We start from the raw sequence: 20,503 nt of genomic DNA, 5'->3' as shown, positions 1-20,503 counted from the left end.
TACTTTTTTTGTTGTTGTTGTTTATTCTGGTGCTTGGAATTGAACTCAGGCACTTAACCAATGAGCCACATCCCCAGCCCTATTTTGTATTTTTTAATTGCTTAGCACCTCACTGTTGCCGAGGCTGGCTTTAAATTCGTGATCCTCCTGTCTCAGCCTCCCAAGCTGCTGGTATTACAGGTGTGCACCACCATGTCTGGCCTGTATTGTACTTTTTATGGGCCTTAATTAACCCTATTCTAGGCCAATTTTTTTCTGATGTTGCCTCATTTCTTTCATCTATCTTCAGTTATTTAAGCATTACATAGTAATTATAAGTTATCAGGTTATATGTGCTGGAATACCAGAAATAAAGGACAGTTATTTGTGTTTTACAGGTTGCTTCATGTACGAAATGGAAACTGCAAATATCATTTGGGTGAAGAAACATTCAAGTTAGCTCAGACATATATGGATAAACTGTCAAAACATGGCCAGCAAGCAAACAAAGCTGCACTCTATGGGGAACTGTGTGCACTCCTATTTGCAAAAAGTCATTATGATGAGGTAAGTGTTTTGAGGTATATGTCAGTGTGACCAATAATTGCCCATAAAAGGATAAATCAAATAGTCTTTTCATATGCTTTATAAATCTCAGTTTCACATATTAAGTTTACTTAAAGCAATACACATTTGTAATACTTAAGACAATATTAAAGAAGTATTTATCAAATAGATTTCTTTAAAATTTTTTATTTAGTTGTTGGTGGACCTTTACCTATGTATATATGTATGTATGTATGTATGTATTTATATGTAGCATTGAGAATTGAACCCAGTGCCTCACACATGCTAGGCAAGCTCTCTACCACTGAGCCACACAATCCCAGCCCCGTGTATTTGTGTGTGTGTGTGTAAAATTAATTTGACAGGGGTGGGGTTGTGGCTCAGTGGTAGAGGGCTTGCCTAGCATGTGTGATATGTGAGGCACTGGGTTCGATTCTCACCACCACATATAAGCAAATAAATAAAGGTCCATCAATAACTAATAAAAATATTTAAAATAAATAAGTGTGTGTGTGTGTATGTACAATACAGGGCCTTTTTTTATTTTTTAATTTAACCAAGTATTTCTCTGCCTAAATTGTTTTAGTGATATCCTCTGGTAAGTAAACCTTAATAGATGTTTTTGATTAGATGTGTAGTTCTGAGTGAACTCTCATAACTTGGAAGCTAGATCTTTATTTATGGCTTATAGCATTGCTTTTCTCCTTCCTCCTCCTCATGAATAAGATTGCTTCATTCCTAGTTTTATACTATTAAATTAATACTTTGGTGATAATAAGTACATAGTTGACTAGTGTGCTTTGCTGCTTGGTTGCTTTATTTTATGGGAAAATATCATAATTATTTCATGCTATCAGTCATCATTTAGCTTTCATATTTTAAAATTATCTCTATATTGATTTTTGTCCTATTCCAAGTATATATGCCATATTTAAAGGGAAATTACAATTAGCAGTGATACCAGAAAATTATAGAATAGTTAAAAAAGGATGTTTGTGCCTTTTTAATATTTATGTAAGAATACTTAAGACTGACATGTAAAAATCTAAAATCCATATCAGCATGCCTATAGTTTTTCGGGAAATAAGTGTATGTGTAATTTTTTGATGTTGAGATCCTGTGTCTGCTAAATTTGTTCTGTGGGTGGATTGTTTTATTGCCCCTTATGTGCAATGAGTGATGCATAGTTGTTTATCAACTTAGATGTAGGGCTTGGCCCCTTTTTCTAATTCTCACACACCAGAAAACAGCTCCATTCACAGAAGATCTTTGTGCAGATACTTGACTTCATGGAAAATGAGAGTGAGGTTAACAATAGAAATTAAGTAATACCTGTCTTTAAAAGTCTTAGATGCTGAGCTGGGGTTGTAGCTCAGTGGTAGAGCGCTTGCCTAGCATGTGTGAGGCACTGGGTTTGATTCTCAGCACCACATATAAATAAATAAATAAAATGACAACTAAAAAAAATTAAAAAACAAAAACAAAATACAACAGTTCTTAGATGCACCAACATCTTTTTATATGTTTGCATAGGAACTCAGCCATCTCTGCTTCCTCTTTCATCATTTCCTTTCTTTTCTTTTTCCCTCATACTGCTTTCTAAAACACTGTAGTCATGTCTCCCCACCTCACCCCCCATCCCCCACCCCTACCTCTTACATAGAGTAGTTTGTATTGTGCCATTCTTTACTCAGGTGACTTTTATTTACCAGTTTCCATTTTCTTTCCTTTTAGGCCATTACTACTTAATTGACAGTTATTTCTTTGGGTTTAGTAGTTTAAATGATGCCTTACTCTTGATCTTTGCAGCTCTTAGCACATTCATGAGGAATGTTTAAGTTTGTTGTTGTTTCTTGGATAATTTTTTTTTTAAGAGAGAGTGAGAGAGGAGAGAGAGAGAGAGAGAGAGAGAGAGAGAGAGAGAGAGAGAATTTTTAATATTTATTTTTTAGTTCTCGGCGAACACAACATCTTTGTTGGTATGTGGTGCTGAGGATCGAATCCAGGCCGCACGCATGCCAGGCGAGCACGCTACCGCTTGAGCCACATCCCCAGCCCCATTTCTTGGATAATTTGACAGTGTATTCTTTTATAAATAAACTTTTCATTGCTGTCTTCAAGAAACTGTGCAGATCTTGAGGATATAGTGTGATGAATTATCACCAAATTCTTATTAGTCACAATAGGGTAGGCCATCTGGAGTCAATATCAATCCCAAAATAACAGTGGTTTGTAACAATAAAAGTTTGTTGTTTTGTTTATACTTGGGATGACTACAGCTGCACTTAACAGTATGCTTACATTTTGTTCAAGACCCACTATGGTTTATTTAGGACATTTGTCTGGAATATTAAAAATCTTGGAGCAGAGAGCAAGAAGGACTGCTTGTTCTGTCGATTGAATGTGTAACATAAAGTACAGGCACTTTATGAACAATAGCTAGCACAACATAAGCATTTTAACTAAACAGGCAATTAAGATTTTTTTCCCCTGGTACTAGGTATTGAACCCATGGGAGCTCTTCCACTGAATTATATCCCCAACCCTCTTTATTTTGAGACAGGTCTTTTTTACATTACTAAGGCTGGTGTGTGCCACCGTGGCTGATCAGGATATAAAATAATAAGTGTTATGATAGAGGAAGTAAAATACAAGAAACTTAGACCAGGACTGAAACCTGAAAGACAAGTTAGGTGTGTTAAAGAGTTAGAGGAAGAGACAATGTATTCTAAGGCAGAGGAAATATGTATAAGGACTTCTAGGCAAAAGAGCACATGCCTCTCATTTCTTGAACATATGTCATATATCTGCAAGGTCTGATTCAGAAAGCCTGTACATAATTAAGAGTAAAAATAATGTAACATTCATACTTTCAAGAAAATAAAGACTCAGAAAACTTTTTAATTGTAAATATTTGGTATGTTATTTATGTACTTGATAGCTTATTGGAAAAATCTGCAATCATTTTGTTAAGTACTGTCAATTGAATTATCAAATTGTTCTGTTTTCTTCTAAAAATTTTTTGTTTTTTAGGCATATAAATGGTGCATTGAAGCAATGAAAGAGATTACAGCAGGCTTACCAGTTAAAGTTGTGGTTGATGTTTTGAGACAAGCATCTAAGGTGAATATCATGTTAAAATTATTAAATGAATTATAGGATTTATCAGGATTTAAATTTGTTTTAGTTAACTTACTATTTAACATCTTAGTTATTGTATACTGTATATACTACCAAGATCTAAATTCTAAGTTTCTGTGCCAAGTTTTAGAAATCTGGTATTTAAGCCGAACTATCTTACATGGACTTTAATTACTTTTCTTTTTTCAAGAAAACTTGTGATATAATTCGTTTTAATAATTGTTTCATTTCACTGAAGTACAGATTATGGTATTTTGGGGTAATTCTGATTTGAGTTCTTGGTTTTCTTAAACCTATGGAGTAATCTGAATTCTTTAGGCCAAAACTATATGGGTTATAATCACTTTTCTCCTTAAGGATAACCTAGTATTAAGTGTTTTACTCTAATATTGCACTCTCATAGCAAGACACCTTGCAATACTTGACCTGGTAGATAGTTGTTGTTTTTTTTTTAATCTTTCTGTAGTTTCTTCTTATTCTATAAACATATGCATTAATTCTTTCACCACTTAGTAGCATTTAAAAATTATTGCATTGGAATCTGAGGATGTAGTTCATTGGTAGAGTACTTACCTAGTATGATAAGGTGGGGGAGGGTAAAAATTACTGCTTTGGTTCACTGAAGCCTTAAAGCATTAATGTACTTTTTTGCATATAGTCTTTCTAGAAGTTTTTCAAATTTGAATATTCCATTTTCATCAGTTTGGCTTACGGAAATTCAATTGGAAAAAAATATTACAAAATTATGGATCCTAGAAGACTGCAATATTTTTGCAAATATTAAATCACTTATTTTGGAGCAAGTAAATGGCAGCATAAATATTCAGGTTATCATCAGCATTATAAAAGGGATCTTAGTATGTTTTTAATTATGTAAAAACATCAAATATTCAGTTAACATAAAGACGGTAAATATGTAAGATTTATATTCCTATATGCAAATGGTATGTAGAGTTTTAAAACTACTGACAATCCTCATGGTTGAAAATATTTTGAGAAATAATAGAAAAACTTGAAAATCTGTGTATTTAAAAATTATTAGTTGAGTCTAAGGCATACCACCCTAAATACTCCCCATCTCATCTGATATCTTAAGGTGAGGGTTGGGTCTAGGTTGTACTTGCATGGGAGAGCACCTGGTATTCTAGGTGCTGTAGGCTTAGGAAAAAATATATTACAGGAAAACTATGAAAGATCATTGTAAGCCACTCCAGAACTGGGATAAGTACTTTAAGGTACCTTTCTAAGTACCTTAGAAAATACTACAGTAAGCCCTCCTCCTACTATTTTATTTTAATAATAAGGAAGGTAATTATACCAGCTTTGTTAGGAAACTTTGTCATGGTTTTGCACTGAAAATGGCTGTAAAAATTTTAATCTTTATGGTTTTTTTAGGTTATATGCAGATCTGTGTATAATAGTTTATAAATAACTTGGAAATAAAAAAATTACAAATAGAATCTTTCTGTTTGAAGATTTTTTTCTTACTACTATAACTAAAATATATAAACTATTTTAGCACACTAATGAACTGTTTAAAAGGTAACAATTTTTCATTTTATCATCTTTAGGCTTGTGTAGTAAAACGTGAATTTAAGAAGGCAGAACAGTTAATTAAACATGCAGTGTATTTGGCACGGTAGGTGGTGGTTATTTCAAATGTCATTTTATTTATTTATTTATTTTTCTTTTTCTTTTAAAAAGACAGCAGAATGCATTATAATTTTTATTACATGTATACTGCACAATTTTTCATTTCTCTGGCTGTATATAAAGTATGTTGACAACAATTTGTGTATTCATACATGTACTTTGGATGATGTTGTCTATCACATTCCACCATTATTGCTGATCCCCTGCCCCCTTCCTTTCCCTCCCACCCCTCTGCCCTATCTAGAATTCTTCAATTCCTCTCTACCCCACTATGAGTCAGCCTCCTTATATCAGAGAAAACATTCGGCATTTGTTTTTTTGGGATTGGGTAACTTCACTTAGCATTATCTTCTCCAGCGCCATCCATTTACCTGCAAATGCCATGATTTTATTCTCTTTTATTGCTGAGTAAAATTCCATTGTGTATATATGTCACATTTTTTTAATCCATTCATCCACTGAAGGGCATCTGTGTTGGTTCCACAGTTTAGCTATTGTGAATTGTGCTGCTATAAACATTGATGTGGCTGTGTCCCTGTAGTATGTTGTTTTTAAGTCTTTTACAAATGTCATTTTGAATTGTTACTCTCCATTATATACTAATAGTTTTTCATCTTTTTATAGGGATCATTTTGGATCCAAACACCCAAAATATTCTGATACACTGCTAGATTATGGGTTCTACTTACTCAATGTAGATAATATCTGTCAGTCTGTTGCAATTTATCAGGTATGTTGATGGTTCTTTTTTCTTTTCACCCTAAATTGACTTGCCGACTTGTGTGTGTTTGTGGTATATAAATCACTATTTCAAAATAAACTCTTTGAGCCCTGCCTTCCTTTTATAGAGCACTCATTAATTTACTATTACATAGAAGGCTTAAAAACTAATGTTTTAGAAATTAAATTTATAAGATTAGGTATATAAAATATTAAAATATTTAATTTAAGATAGGTGGTATTTTCTAAAGGCTGACAATATTATTAAATATTTTTATTACTTTTTCAGGCAGCCCTTGATATTCGACAGTCAGTGTTTGGTGGCAAAAATATCCATGTAGCAACTGCACATGAAGACTTGGCTTATTCTTCTTATGTTCACCAGTATAGCTCTGGAAAATTTGACAATGCACTGTAAGTTCCACATTCCTTCTCAGTAAATTAGTAAATACCATTTTTTGTTTGTTTGTTTTATTTTTTTCCCCAATATAATAGTACTTAATTTAGTTTATGGATTAAATTTCTCTCCCAGAGCTTTAAGAAGATGCCTAAAATGTTTCTTAAGTTTTTTAAAATCATACCAATTTATAAGCTATTCATTTAGACTCTATAGTTTAATATTGAGACATTTTTATATAGAAAATGATTTATCTTTTGATTATTTTCTTAAATAATTTTTCTTTGAGTAATACAGCAGCCTGTGGCTAAATATTAGACCGTTTTAATAACCTAAAAAATCTTGCTTAAAGCACACAGAAATATTGAATAAAATATTACAGTCATCTCTTAAAATGTGTAACTGAGCTTGCAAGAATGAGGATAAATCCTTAATCAATAATGGACATTAAAAATTCAAAGGCACAAACTATGGTGTAAACCATTTAGGGGTGGTAGGAAAGCTTAGAAATTTCTGTAACTGCTGTTGAGTTAGAAATGAAACCCTCACATGAAGCCAGGATCAAGAGTATACCCTCAGGGATAGGGGTTATGGCTCAGCGGCAGAGCGCTCACCTGGCACGTGTGAGGCCCGGGTTTAATCCTCAGCACCATGTAAAAAAAAAAATAAAAGTATTGACAACTACAACTAAAAAATAAATATTTAAAAAAACAAAAAAGAGTATACCTCAAGAAAAGGACAAATGGGAAGGAAAAATTACCCCACAGCAGAGACATGACAAGGAAACATTATCTGAGCTTGGGCTATCTTCTGGGACAAAACCCAAAACACAAGTATGTCATAGATATAGCTCTACCTAACGTGAAGTCACCATCAAAAATTACAAAATACATAAGGAAACATTTTTCTATAAGTGAGGGTCAACAAACATAATGATTGGAACCCTTTGAACTTGAGTCAAAATATTATGAAGTATGTATTCTTTAATGATTAAAGATATAAGACGGGTTAGCAAACTGTGGCCTGCAGGCAAAATAAAATTTTACTGGAATGTAGCCCTACTCATTCATTTATTCATCTGTTTTCTATGAATGCTTTCATACCACAACAACAGAGTTAGATAGTTAGGACAAAGAATGTCTGGCCAACACAACCTAAAATATTTAGTATCTGGCCCCTTAAAAGTTTGCCAACCCTGGGCTGGGGATGTGGCTCAATGGGTAAACACCCCTGGGTTCAATCCCCAGTACCAAAAAAAAAAAAAAAAAAAAGTTTGCCAATCTTAATATATATATATGTAAATCAGTAATATTTTAGAGGAAAAATAAAGATTGTGTTTACTTTTTTCCCCCAAGTTGGGTCTTGCTATGTTGCCCAGGCTGGATTGGGACTCCCAGGCTTAAACCACTCTGCCTTAGCCTTCAGAAAACTAGGACTGCAAGTACTCAGTTTAGATTTCAAAATAAAATAACTGATACATGCTATAGCACAGTTGACCCCTTGAAAATTTTGTGCTAAGTGAAAGAAGCTTGTCAAAAAGGATCACATCTTGTATAGTTCCATTATATGAAATGTCCAGAATAGGCAAATCCATAAAGACAGAAAGTAAATCAATGTTACTTAGGCTGGGAGTTGGAGGGAAATGGGGAGTGACTGCTAATGGACCTGGGTTTCTTTTGACATGATGAAAATATTTCTAAAATTGATTATGGTGATGGCTGTATAATGGAATATATTTTAAAAATCACTGAGTTACACATTTATTTAAATAGGTGAATAACTTGTTATGTAAATTAAATCTTCATAAGGAAAAGACCTTTTATAAAAAAAATAAAATGAATAGCTAGAAATGGAAAATAATCATCGACATTAAAACTCAGTAGACAAGGCTGGGATTGTGGCTCAGTGGGAGAGAGCTGAGCAGCATGGGCAGAACACGGGTTCGATCCTTAGCACCACATAAAAATAAAGGCATGTGTTGTGTCCATTTACACCTAAAAAATAAATATTAAAAAAAAAAACAAAACTCGGTAGAGAGGTTAAACGTCAGGTTTAATTATGAGAGAGAGATAATTAGTGAATTTGAAGACAGGTTTGAGAAAATTTAGAATTACTAGAAATGGAGATAGGAGGCTTAGAGTTGTTTGAAAAATTGGCAGATAAAATAGACAAATAGCTTATCTTTTATTTGGTGAGATGGAACATAAAACAAGTAACCAAGCATGTCAGATAAGAATACTTTATAAAGAAGACTGAGTTTAGAGAATGATAGTAGATTATTTTTAGGGACATTTATATAGTCTATTCTGGAAAGGCCTATTCAATGAGAGTGAGCCATGTGAATATTCAGGGGAAGAGCATTGCAAAGAGGGTAAATCACATGCAAGGGTGAGACTATGCTTTGCATGCTAGGAATCATGTAGGTCTGTGTGGATGGAGGGGTAAGAGAGTTAAAAGCTTAGTCCACAATAGATTGAAAATGTGAAACAAACAAGAAATTGATTATTTACCATAGTTTTATAAGTACTTTCTATCAGTATTATAGCGTGATTTTTTTAAAATGCTTAAATCATTTGTAACTAAAAAGAAATGCCAGACTGTTATTTATCTGTATTGCAGATTTCATGCAGAAAGAGCTATTGGTATCATTACCCACATCCTACCTGAAGATCATCTTCTTTTGGCTTCTTCGAAGAGGGTGAAAGGTACCCTTTGTAATCCAGTCTCAGATAATTTTAGAATGATAATGTGTGGCATAAAATAGGGGTATTTATTTTCTCAGAGGTAGTAGAATTAGACTGTATCTCCGTATTTCTAAAATAACCAATTCTGTCAACTCCACTTCACAGTTTCCAGTGGTTCTTGGTGAAAGATTGTTCACTTCTCTCATATAATATTATTAAGGTGCCTTTTTCCTGTCTCTCCTTTCTTTATTCCTTCCTTTCTTTCTTGCATGCAAGAAATTAATACAAGCATTTCTTATGAAAATAATGAGTTACACAATGATTACATAGTCATGAGTAAAATACTGAAGATGGGTTTATGGGTTTTGTAGCTTTAGTTTTATAGAGGATAGAGGAGGGTATTTTTTTAAGTACTAGGGATTGGGGGATTGAACATGGTAGGCAAATTCTACCTCGGGAACTTTTTTTTTTTTTTTTTTTTTGAGACAGGGTCTTACTAATTGCTGAGACTAGTTTTGAACTTGGGATCTTCCTGCCTCTATCTCCTGAGTTTCTGGGATTATAGGGATATACACCTGCACCCAGCCCACCAAAGATTTTTGATTTAGTGCATTTATTTTGCTAACATGTTGGTCATCATTAGGGTGATTTCATGCATTCTGGATAAATTTTACCTTGTTTCTGGAACTGGACTTTTTCTTCCTTGAGGTTGACAGTTAAGTTACTCAAGTACATGAAAATTTCAAAAATTAAAAGCAAGTTTAAAAAAATGAAAAGTTACCTGAAACCCCACCATTTCTGTCAACATTTTGATAGATGTTATTTCAGCTTTTTTCTTTAAATAAGATAATTAAGTGAATAAGTATTTCTTTTAGTTTTATAACCTGCTTTTTTCACCTAATGCATTATGAAAGTTTTTCCATTTGAATATATGTTGCTATTTACCCTTTTTTCTGGAAGTGTATTTAACCTCACCTCTGTTACTGACCCTTTGTATCTTTAACATTTTGTTGTTCAATATTGCTACAGTGAGGTAAATCTTTTACCCACATTTGTGTAGATAGTTTTTCAAGAAATGAAATTGATACAGGTGTATGTGTGTGTGTGTGTTTGTGTGTTCTATATGTGTGTGTGTGTGTGTGTGTTTTCAAGATTTTAGATGGAATTTTAAATTTTTGAATGCAGCTTTGAAAATAAAATATCTTCTGGCCTGACTTAGTGATCAAGTAAAGTAGGAAGAAGCCGGTTCTTATAGTTGTGTTTGGTTAAAGGTCATGTTTTATAAAGGCTGGTTTCAAAAATTTCAAAAGTGCTTAGGTACTCCTTGATACAGTTTCATAGGATTAAAAAGTTTGCCTCTTCCTGACATTTACCTTAAAAATATACTTACCAAGGGCTGGGGTTGTGGTTCAGTGGTAGAGCACTTGTCTCGCATAATGAGGCACTGAGTTCCATCCTCAGCACCACATAAATAAAATAAAAGTATTGTGCCTATCTACAACTTTAAAAAAATACACTCACTTATCAGTAAAGTAAAACAGTCCATTAAAGTAGAAACTGATACTGCAAAATAATTTGAATTATACCATTGTTTTTCTTAAATTTGAATTGAATATACTATCTAAAATAGAATGATTTCTACAAAAATGTACAGTTGAAGTGGAATCCTATAATCCTGACAAGTTCTAAATTATAATTACATATAAATATAGTCAATAAATATTGCTATTATTTGTTTTTCATTTAGATGTTCCTTTAGCTTAGTAAATGATTTTGAAGTACACTAATTTGTTGCTTTCTATTCAGCACTTATTTTAGAGGAGATTGCTATTGACTGTCATAATAAGGAAACTGAACAGAGGCTGCTTCAAGAAGCTCATGATTTGCACCTGTCTTCACTTCAACTAGCTAAAAAAGCTTTTGGGGAATTTAATGTACAGACTGCAAAACACTATGGTAACCTTGGAAGACTTTATCAGTCAATGAGAAAATTTAAGGTAGAAACATATTTCATATTTTTCTCTCCTTAAATAATAAATGTTCAGTAATTTTAAATAATGTAGCATAGATTCATTATATTTCTACTTAATTTCACAAAGTAATTTAGCAAACAGTGAGTATAAAACAACATAATCGTTAAAATAAAATTAGAGAATTGGGACCATGGAAAAGAAACAGGTCAAATCAAAAAGACTGATATGATTGTTACAGAAAGACTTCAAACACATGGTAATTGCAGGTAAATGGATGGAGTTAGAGAATATAATGCTAAGTGAAGTTAGCCAATCCCAAATAACCAAATGCCGAATGTTTTCTTTGATATAAGGAGGCTGATTCATAGTGAGATAGAGAGAGGGAGCATGGGAGGAATAGATGAACTCTAGATAGGGCAGAAGGGTTGGAGAGGAAGGGAAGGGGCTTGAGGTTATAAATGATGATGGAATGTGATGATCATTATTATCCAAAGTACATGTATGAAGACAAATTGGTGTGAATATACTTTGTATACAACCAGAGATATGAAAAATTGTGCTCTATATGTGTAATAAGAATTATAATGCATTCCGCTGTCATATAAATAAATTTTTTAAAAAGACTTCAAACATAATCCTTTGCTAACTTAAGTATGTCCAGCTCATAGCAGAAAGCCTGACACATGATTGATAAGCAAGAAATAACAGGTATTAATACCAAGAGGTAATTGTATAATTACTCATTAATAATTAAATATTCTTTTTTTTAAAGATTTTTTTTTAAGAGAGAGAGGATTTTTTTAATATTTATTTTTTAGTTTTTGGTGGACACAACATCTTTGTTTGTATGTGGTGCTGAGGATCGAACTCAGGCCGCAGGAATGCCATGTGAGCGTGTTACCGCTTGAGCCACATCCCCAGCCCCAATAATTAAATATTCTTAATTGTAGCAATAAAATTTCTGATTTTGAATCTCTTTTAGAATTATGGCTTATAATGTATTAATATTGTCCATTTTGAGCTTACAGGAAGGAAAGAATGAGTTTAACATGTTCAATTTTGGGCTGAGGTTGTGGTTCAGTGGCAGAGCACTTGCCTCACATTGGTGAGGTACTGGGTTTGAGCCTTGGCATCACATAAAAATAGATAAATAAAGATACTGTATCTATATACACCTAAATTTTTTTTTAAAAAAGATGTTCTTTTTGCCTGATAAAAACTATCAAAATTCCCCAAAACAAAGTGTATGTTTGTATGAATTAACACCTCCTTAACAAGGTCCTATTAAATCTTGGAATGTATTAACTAAATTTCATTTTTAAATGCCTTGTTAATTTTTTCTTAACAATTTTCTATTTCTATTTTACTTTTGGCATTAGAAACTAATCACTGTTATCACCTTATGTACACAGTTTCCAAAAACCAGGAATGTTTTCCATTGGCAGCTCTTGGAATAGCTTGGTGTATTTTTTGATCTTATTACTTTATGGTACTTTTCATAAACTGTCTTTGACATTTAGAAGAATTTTGCTCATTGGGTAAGAATTGTTGACATAAGTAAAGTATATTAATTCACATAATTATTTTACAGGAAGCTGAAGAAATGCACATTAAAGCAATTCAGATTAAAGAGCAACTTCTTGGTCAAGAAGATTATGAAGTAGCCCTTTCAGTGGGACATCTGGCTTCTTTATATAATTATGACATGAATCAGTATGAAAATGCTGAGAAACTTTATTTGCGATCTATAGCAATTGGTATGTTACCTTTAAATTTCCTTTAGTCATTTTGATTCAAAGACCAGTGGGTCACCATGTCTTTTAATATGTTGTAAAAGGGAAATACTATTACTGAATTGCAGAGGATATTTAGATACCACCAGGACATCATCTGGAATACTTTGCTAATGGTGCTTATTTGATATCGAAGCAATAGCAAGAGGTGTGACTCTTATTAGAGTGTCAAGTGTAGGTAAAAATAGTTGCTTTTGACTTAGTGCAGTTACTGCCCCATCTCTCCCACACCTCCCTTCTATTCTCTTTTACGTCACAAAACAGATTCTTCACCTGTTTTTTTTTTTTTTAAAAAAAGATAAGTAGTTTGTTTTTTTTTTTTAAGAGAGAGTGAGAGAGGAAGAGAGAGAGAGAGAGAGAGAATTTTTAATATTTATTTTTTAGTTCTCTGGCGGACACAACATCTTCGTTGGTATGTGGTGCTGAGGATCGAACCCGGGCCGCACGCATGCCAGGAGAGCGCGCTAACGCTTGAGCCACATCCCCAGCCCTCTTCACCTGTTTTTTGAACTTTATGTAAATGGAGTTATATGATATTTTTACGTCTGACTTTTTTAATGAACCTTAATTGTAAAATATATCTGTATTATGGCATTTCACTCTCACTTGTTAATTTCATGTTATATAATGTAATATTTTATTGGATTAGTGTTATTGTCCATTCCACTGTTAATGAACATATGGAAGATTTGGATAGTTTCCAATTCAAGGTATTACAAAATAAGATGCCATGGCTGCCATCTTATGAAGTGCCTTTTATACCTCTTGCCTATTTCCATATTGATTGTCTTGTCATTTTCTTACTAATTTATGGAACTTCTTTATTTACTATAGATATAACAAACCCTTTTTGTTGGTTACATATATTGCCAATATCTTCCCTCATTTTATTGCTTATTTTTCTAAGGGTACCTTTTAAAGAACAGAAGCCCTTTATTTTATAGTATGAGACAGCAATCTTAAAAAATAATTTAAAAAATTATTTTTTCATTTTTTTTCCATATGGACATACAATAGACCCAAGACCATTTCTTCAAAAGATTGTCTTTTCCCCCTTGTCGTAAATCATGTATTCATATTTACATGTGTCCCTCTTTAGCCATCATATATTGACTTACTTGCTTAGTCCCCAAATGCATGTAGTTTCAGAATTGGTAACCCATACACCTGTAAAAAACAAACCTGCTACTTAGAGTTCTATCATTGTTTACAGTTTTCTTTGTCTTTAACCTGAAAGTAGTGTATTTTCGGAATACTATGTTCAAAAGCAGATGGAGTTATCACTGCCCTCTTCAATATGGATATGTTATTAATTTGAAAAACAATTAGATTCATTTATTTTTGTATTACATTTGCCCCCTCCCTGTGTATTTTGTTAAGTATTTTTTGAATATGTGAAATATTACTGTTCTTAAAATCACAACTATACAGAAAGGTTTGTCCAGGGACATGTAATATTCCCTCATTTCTTCTATCCATTCCCAACTTCCTGCTATGTAGATAAAAGATAAATATGTACTTTCTTATTTTCCTACACAAACATATAGCATACTACATAGATACTATTTTTTTTTTTTTAACAGATGAGGGAAAGTTTATTTGAGGCTCATGGGGTTAGAAGTCTTTTTTGTTTTGTTTTAAAATTTATTTTATTTATTTATTTTTTTATTGTTGTTCAAAACATTACATAGTTCTTAATATATCATATTTCACACTTTGATTCAAGTGGATTATGAACTCCCATTTTTACCCCGTATACAGATTGCAGAATCACATCAGTTACACTTCCATTGATTTACATATTGCTATACTCGTGTCTGTTGTATTCTGCTGCCTTTCCTATCCTCTACTATCCCCCCTCCCCTCCCCTCTTCTCTAGATACTATTTTTTGACTTTTTTTTCTTTAACTTAGCATACCCTACAAATCCCTGCATATGAGCTCATTGAGTGCTGAAACTTTCCTCCTTGGCTTATAGTTTAACATTATGCCAGTTAAGTGATCATACCACAATTGAACTATTCTAAATATTTGCATTTGTTTCTATATTTTGCCAGAACAGTCACTGTTGTTGTGCATAGCCTTATGTATGTGTGTTTTTCTGTTGTTGGAAATGCTGCCATTCTTCTTTGAGATTTCTTTAGAAATTCAGTCCTTCAAAGTTCAGATAGCACATGGGTGGAAATGGTTCCGAGGTGGTGATAGAAGAATGTTCCAAACTGAATTTTTTGGGGGGTCCGGGATGGGGGGCAAACCGAGGACTGAAATATATCCCCGGACCTTTCTATTTTTTAAATAGAGACAGGGTCTCACTTGAGTTGCTGGGGTGACCTTGAACTTACAGTCCTCCTGCCTCAGCCTCCTGAGTAGCTAGGATTACAGGGATGCTTGCCTGGCAGTGATATAAGAATTGTATCCAATCCTTTTAGGGGAATAAAACCAAGCCAGTCTATTTAAATAATTAAACTTAGTTTGTGTTGAAAGACTTTCATTTTGTTATTAGAACTTTCCTTTACTTATTTATTTTTATTTTCAGGGAAGAAACTTTTTGGTGAAGGCTACAGTGGACTAGAATATGATTACCGAGGTCTCATTAAACTTTACAACTCCATTGGAAATTATGAGAAAGTGTTCGAATATCACAATGTTCTGTCTAACTGGAACCGGTTGCGAGATCGGCAGTATTCAGTGACCGATGCTCTTGAAGACGTTAACACCAGCCCCCAGTCCACTGAAGAAGTGGTGCAGTCCTTCCTGATTTCTCAGAATATTGAGGGACCAAGTTGCTGAGGGAGGACCTCAGTTAACCAATTATCTTTTCCCAGATTCCAGGGAATTCATACTGTGAAATCAAAACCATGTTGTTTTTGGGGGCTGGAATTTGCATTGAAACACTGGTCCAGTCCATTGAAAGCCCTATTTTGGGTAATCCCTATCTTGCAGAGTGTCCGTAGAATAAGCATATATTCAGTTATATTCAGCATGTATCGCATGTATAAGTAGTCTGGCCCACATTCTCAACCTAGTAGAACAAACAACAGAAACACCCCCCCCCTTTTTTTTTCTTTCTTTTTAAAAAATAATTCGTTTTACAGAAAGCCTGAAAGGAAAAAAAAAAAAAGAACCCCTAAATAAAACTATTTAAGAGTTTAAAAGAGTTGCATTCTTATTATGTAAGGATGATCTTAACAACTTTTTAACATAAAATTCTTCCATGTGGAGGTATTCAATACTGTACTGTAAAGAAATTTTACGGGGAAAATCTTTATATGCAGTATAGAAAAGTTAACACAAGTACTAATAAAAGAGGGACATCCTGACTTTAGGTTTGGCCACCTTTCCCAGAGAAGTGGATACAACCACTCTAGAACTATATTATAAGAGAAGGACTGTCAGATTCATCTGAACTGGACCAGTGTTGATCTGTAAGTAATAGAAAATATGATAGACCAGCGGTTTTAACTCATTTTTTTTGTTTGTTTGTTTGTTTTTGGTACAACAATGCAAGATGCTCTAACAGCGTTTGCTAACAGGACCAGGAGGATCTAAAAAGGACCAGCCTAATAGAAAAGGTGGTTATTTGGACCAGAGGCTTTAGATTATTATTTTAGCCCCTGCATATACTTTTATCAGTAGAATGATTTCATTTAGCTCTATAAGGGAAAATGATAATGCACAAACTACATTCATATAATAGTTACTGAACTAGGGAAATTTGGTAATTTTAGTGGCACATCTTTAGTCAAGGTACATAGATGGCAATGCCATAAGCAAGTCTATAATGCCTGCTGCAACTACCACCATTATTTAAAATTTACTCTAATAATCAACACAATAAACAAATATATTGGCTAAGAGTCGTGAAATAGCTCATGTCTAGGTGGAAATTTTAGGTTACTGTGTTATCTGTGGGGATAATGGAAAATGAATGCCCAGAAATATGTCTTCTAAGAAATTCCTTTATTTTTATGGTATATAAAACAGCATCATTTTATCTGAAACCCAGTAGTCAAATGGAGAGATCCCCTAATGATAGTTGTATTTCACCAATTTGTCTTTCCATTTTTTGGGTTCTAATTTTCTTTTTCATCTTTTTGTTCTTATTTTTTAAATTAAGTCAGTTGGGTTATTTAATGTTGAGGTAATGTTCAAATTTGAGAAGTTATAACATGTAGCAAACCAAGAAACAAAGGTCTTTTGCTATTACCTCAATTCTTATTATAGTGGCCCATCTGGTGCCTCTACAGTTAAGAATCTGGGTTTCTCCCCTATTTTCAGGGGTTCATGACTTGGCCATTAGAGATGTTATTCCAAGCTAATGCTTGGAGTAGTCTGTGCGTGAGTGTGTATTGAATTTTGGTTTTTCTCTTAACATGCATGTTGGGTGACAGGGGAAATAAACCTAAATTCACATAGAGTACAGAAAAACTAATTGGTGATTTAATTTTAAATATTTTTTTAACTTCCCAACTTTAACCTTGTTTGAAACCGCTATTTGCATTTTTGTTAGTTATGAGCCAATGCATTTAAATTATTCAGAGGTATACCTGAAGACATAAGCAAGCCCAGATCCCTAAGATGATAACTTTGTGATTTGGAAATCTGGATTTTTTTTCCTCAAATTATTCTCTTTAAATTCTGGAAAGAATAAATTGGCATGCCTGCAGTTTATGAATCTGGTCCCCCTCCCAGTTAATTGCAGTCTGATGTCAAGAGTCACCCTTTATTAATTACTAAATAGTCTGTGACCAAGGACTAACATTTTAAGTTACTCAGCTCTATCCTCATGGACCTATATATTTAATACCTCCAAAGATATTTTCAGGATAGGCTTTGTATACTTTTATTGGTTATTAGAGTCCTATGGTATAGGAATGTTGTGGTAAATTGTTTTTCAATAAATATTTTGAAACTTATGTTTCCACATGAAGTTTCTTTTTTTTATCTTTTTTATCTTTTTTTGTTTTGTTTTTTCTTTTTTTTCTTTTTGTTTTTTGTGTTTTTTTTTGGGGGGGGGGGCAGGGGGGTTTGTGCACATACAACATTTCCTAGGATAAAATCAAGCAAAAGACTTTAAAGCCTTATCTTCCCTAACTCAGTTTGAATTCAACTTAGCTCACACTCAGTGATAAAGTGACACAGTATTTAGAAGACTTGGATCACAGGGTGATAATGTCAGCTGGCAGCCAGTGTCATCCCCTACCCCATGTCATTATTGGCAGTTTTTCCTTTTTACCACTAATTTAATGTAGTTTTCTTTAAGTCCATAAGTGTTTATAAAACATACACTCTAGCTGTTTTGTTAGTGATATGACTTAATAATTGCATTATTCTGATTCTGATCAATAATAATAATATCCTAATAATTTTTAAGTATAGGATTTATCCCTTTAGTAAAGATGTTGAGAGCAAATTTGAGAAATGAATGCCACCATAATTTATGACATTAAGAAATAAAACTAAAAGTAATAAAATTATACCCACAATAACTAAACTTTTTACATATTATGGGGTCCAGTGTAAGGAAGCCTTGGCCAACTTAAATATTTTTCTGGAAGCTTAATGAAGTAATGTTAAATAAGGGCTTTTGGTCTCATCATTACCTGAGTTCTACCCAAAAAGATTGGTGCTATTCAAATTGAGGGCATCAGGGAGCTCTCACACACATGCCATACAGGTGGTCACTCACTTTCAACTTCAGTTTAATAGAGCCTATTCAGTTTTTTAGAGCATAATATTTATGGGTCCCCAAAATGGACTTTGCCCAAAGAATAAGAACCTTTACTACTATCAAATCTGTTCGTTAGTTAAGAATGCACTCTCTATTGCTTTGTAGTAGCCCCTGCCCAAATATTGTTGCATTGCGAAAACAAAGGATTTAACAAGAGACCTTTGTTCATAACCTGTAGGATTTCACAATCTTGCAAAAATTAAGTACAGAAAGCCACATGTAGTGGTGCATGCCTATAGTTCCAGCTATTTGGGAGGCTGGGGTGGGTGGGAGGATCACTTGAGCTCACAAGTTCCAGGCCACCATGGGCAACACAGCAAAACCCCCATTTTTAAGTACAATGGCTGCAATCTTAGAAATAATCAGAATGCCATTTGGCTTCTCTTTATAGTGCAGACGGAAAGCTGATCGGTAAACATGCCTAAAACATGATTGAAGCTTTTGGCCAAAACTTTACAAACTTAAAAAAAATGATTTGCTAAGAGCAGGCATTGTTAATTAGCACTTATTTTTATGTTTTCCCCAGGATTTGTAGCCTTTTGTTTCCAGACTTCTTTTTCTGAATGGCAAAGTTACTACTGGAAAAATACTTTAAAGAATTTTTTTTAAGAATTTTATTTTTGCTTTAAAAATTAATGCATATTTCACCTCTTGACTTTGGAGGACTTCAAGTTACCAAGACATTTTTTTTAAATATGATATTTGGATTAAATTCCAATTTGAACACTTGTAATTCTTTTGTCCACGAATCTCAGGAATGTTTTAGGTGGAAAGCTGGTTTTACCCTGTTGATCTGAAGGAGTGTGCTTTAGGACTTATTAAGTAATACTATTCTTAATTGCAATCCTAGGTATCTATAGCATGAGTGGCCTTAGTGAGTTTGTTGAAGTGCACATGTTTTTCAAAAGTAAAATTTAAGATTAAATATATATATGCTATATATAGATATCTAGAAAACTTGGTTTGTGGTGCACAGTTAAGTGTTGGATCATTAAATAACCGTTGCAGGTACCATTTGTGTAACATCACTCATTTCTGTATATTCCTTTTATGGAAAGATATGTTGCCATGGTAACTAAAACTTTTCAATTTAGTTTTATGATGTGAGTGAATGCTACATTTTATTAAATATTACCAGGTCAGTACTATTTTTATACTTTATTAAGCAACAGGGGATTTTAGTTTAATAGCCTCAAAATAAAAAGCTCTTAACGAACAATTAAAAACAAATCACTAACATTCTTTACATGAAAGTCCCCACTACTAGTGCCACAGTAATTTCTATAGAAATAACTAAGTTTAATAGATTTTTGAAGACAGTTCATTGTGTCAGAATGACCTTTCGTATCATTCTCACTGACTTGTAGTGCCCACCATTATTTGTAATTATTAAATCATACTAAGTATGTTTGTAACCAGCATTGTGATATATTCTGTACTTGTATTGCTAAAAACGAATTATTGACCTAATAAATATAGTGTTCCTGCATTCATAGTCTGTTTCCAATTTAGTTGTGATTGCTTTTGGTTGGGACTCAGGATTATTTACATTTTGCAAACTTTTTATTACAGAACATTGTGAGAGAAACAGTTGGAACTAGAACAAAAGCACTCTTATTCAAGAAAATTAAGATGTGTAGCAGAAGAGACTCGTAACAGCATCTGGAAATGGTGTTCATGAAGTCACTTTGAAAATGACTAATGAAGCGAGTTTTTTAGACTTTAAGAATGTGACCATATCACTCTTCCCTAGTCTTCCAGCTCTAAAAGCCTAAAGATGGAGATAAAGAGACCTGGGAAAATTCTGCTGGAAAAGGAGAAAAATCCTAAGTTTGGAGTTTCAGTTACAGCTCTTCCTCTGCACTG

At 33.3% G+C, this 20,503-nt stretch overlaps 1 protein-coding gene across 1 annotated transcript in view; it reads left to right on the top strand.

Moving 5' to 3' along the window:
* The window catches only part of Appbp2 (amyloid beta precursor protein binding protein 2), a 54,962-nt gene extending 34,863 nt beyond the window's left edge, over positions 1-20,099 (top strand). The window contains exons 5-13 of the mRNA XM_026398059.2: positions 378-546; positions 3,580-3,669; positions 5,259-5,326; positions 5,965-6,070; positions 6,350-6,474; positions 9,077-9,162; positions 10,948-11,138; positions 12,706-12,871; positions 15,443-20,099. Of these exons, the coding sequence (XP_026253844.1) occupies positions 378-546; positions 3,580-3,669; positions 5,259-5,326; positions 5,965-6,070; positions 6,350-6,474; positions 9,077-9,162; positions 10,948-11,138; positions 12,706-12,871; positions 15,443-15,696 (1,255 nt within the window). The 3' untranslated portion in view covers positions 15,697-20,099. The remainder of the gene's footprint in view (positions 1-377; positions 547-3,579; positions 3,670-5,258; positions 5,327-5,964; positions 6,071-6,349; positions 6,475-9,076; positions 9,163-10,947; positions 11,139-12,705; positions 12,872-15,442) is intronic.
* The last annotated feature ends 404 nt before the right edge of the window (positions 20,100-20,503 follow it).

Source organism: Urocitellus parryii, chromosome 7 (assembly GCF_045843805.1).
Source record: "Urocitellus parryii isolate mUroPar1 chromosome 7, mUroPar1.hap1, whole genome shotgun sequence".
In the NCBI taxonomy this organism is placed as follows: Eukaryota; Metazoa; Chordata; class Mammalia; order Rodentia; family Sciuridae; genus Urocitellus; species Urocitellus parryii.
Note: the sequence above shows the minus strand (reverse complement) of the source record. Positions and strands in the feature narration are given on the sequence as shown.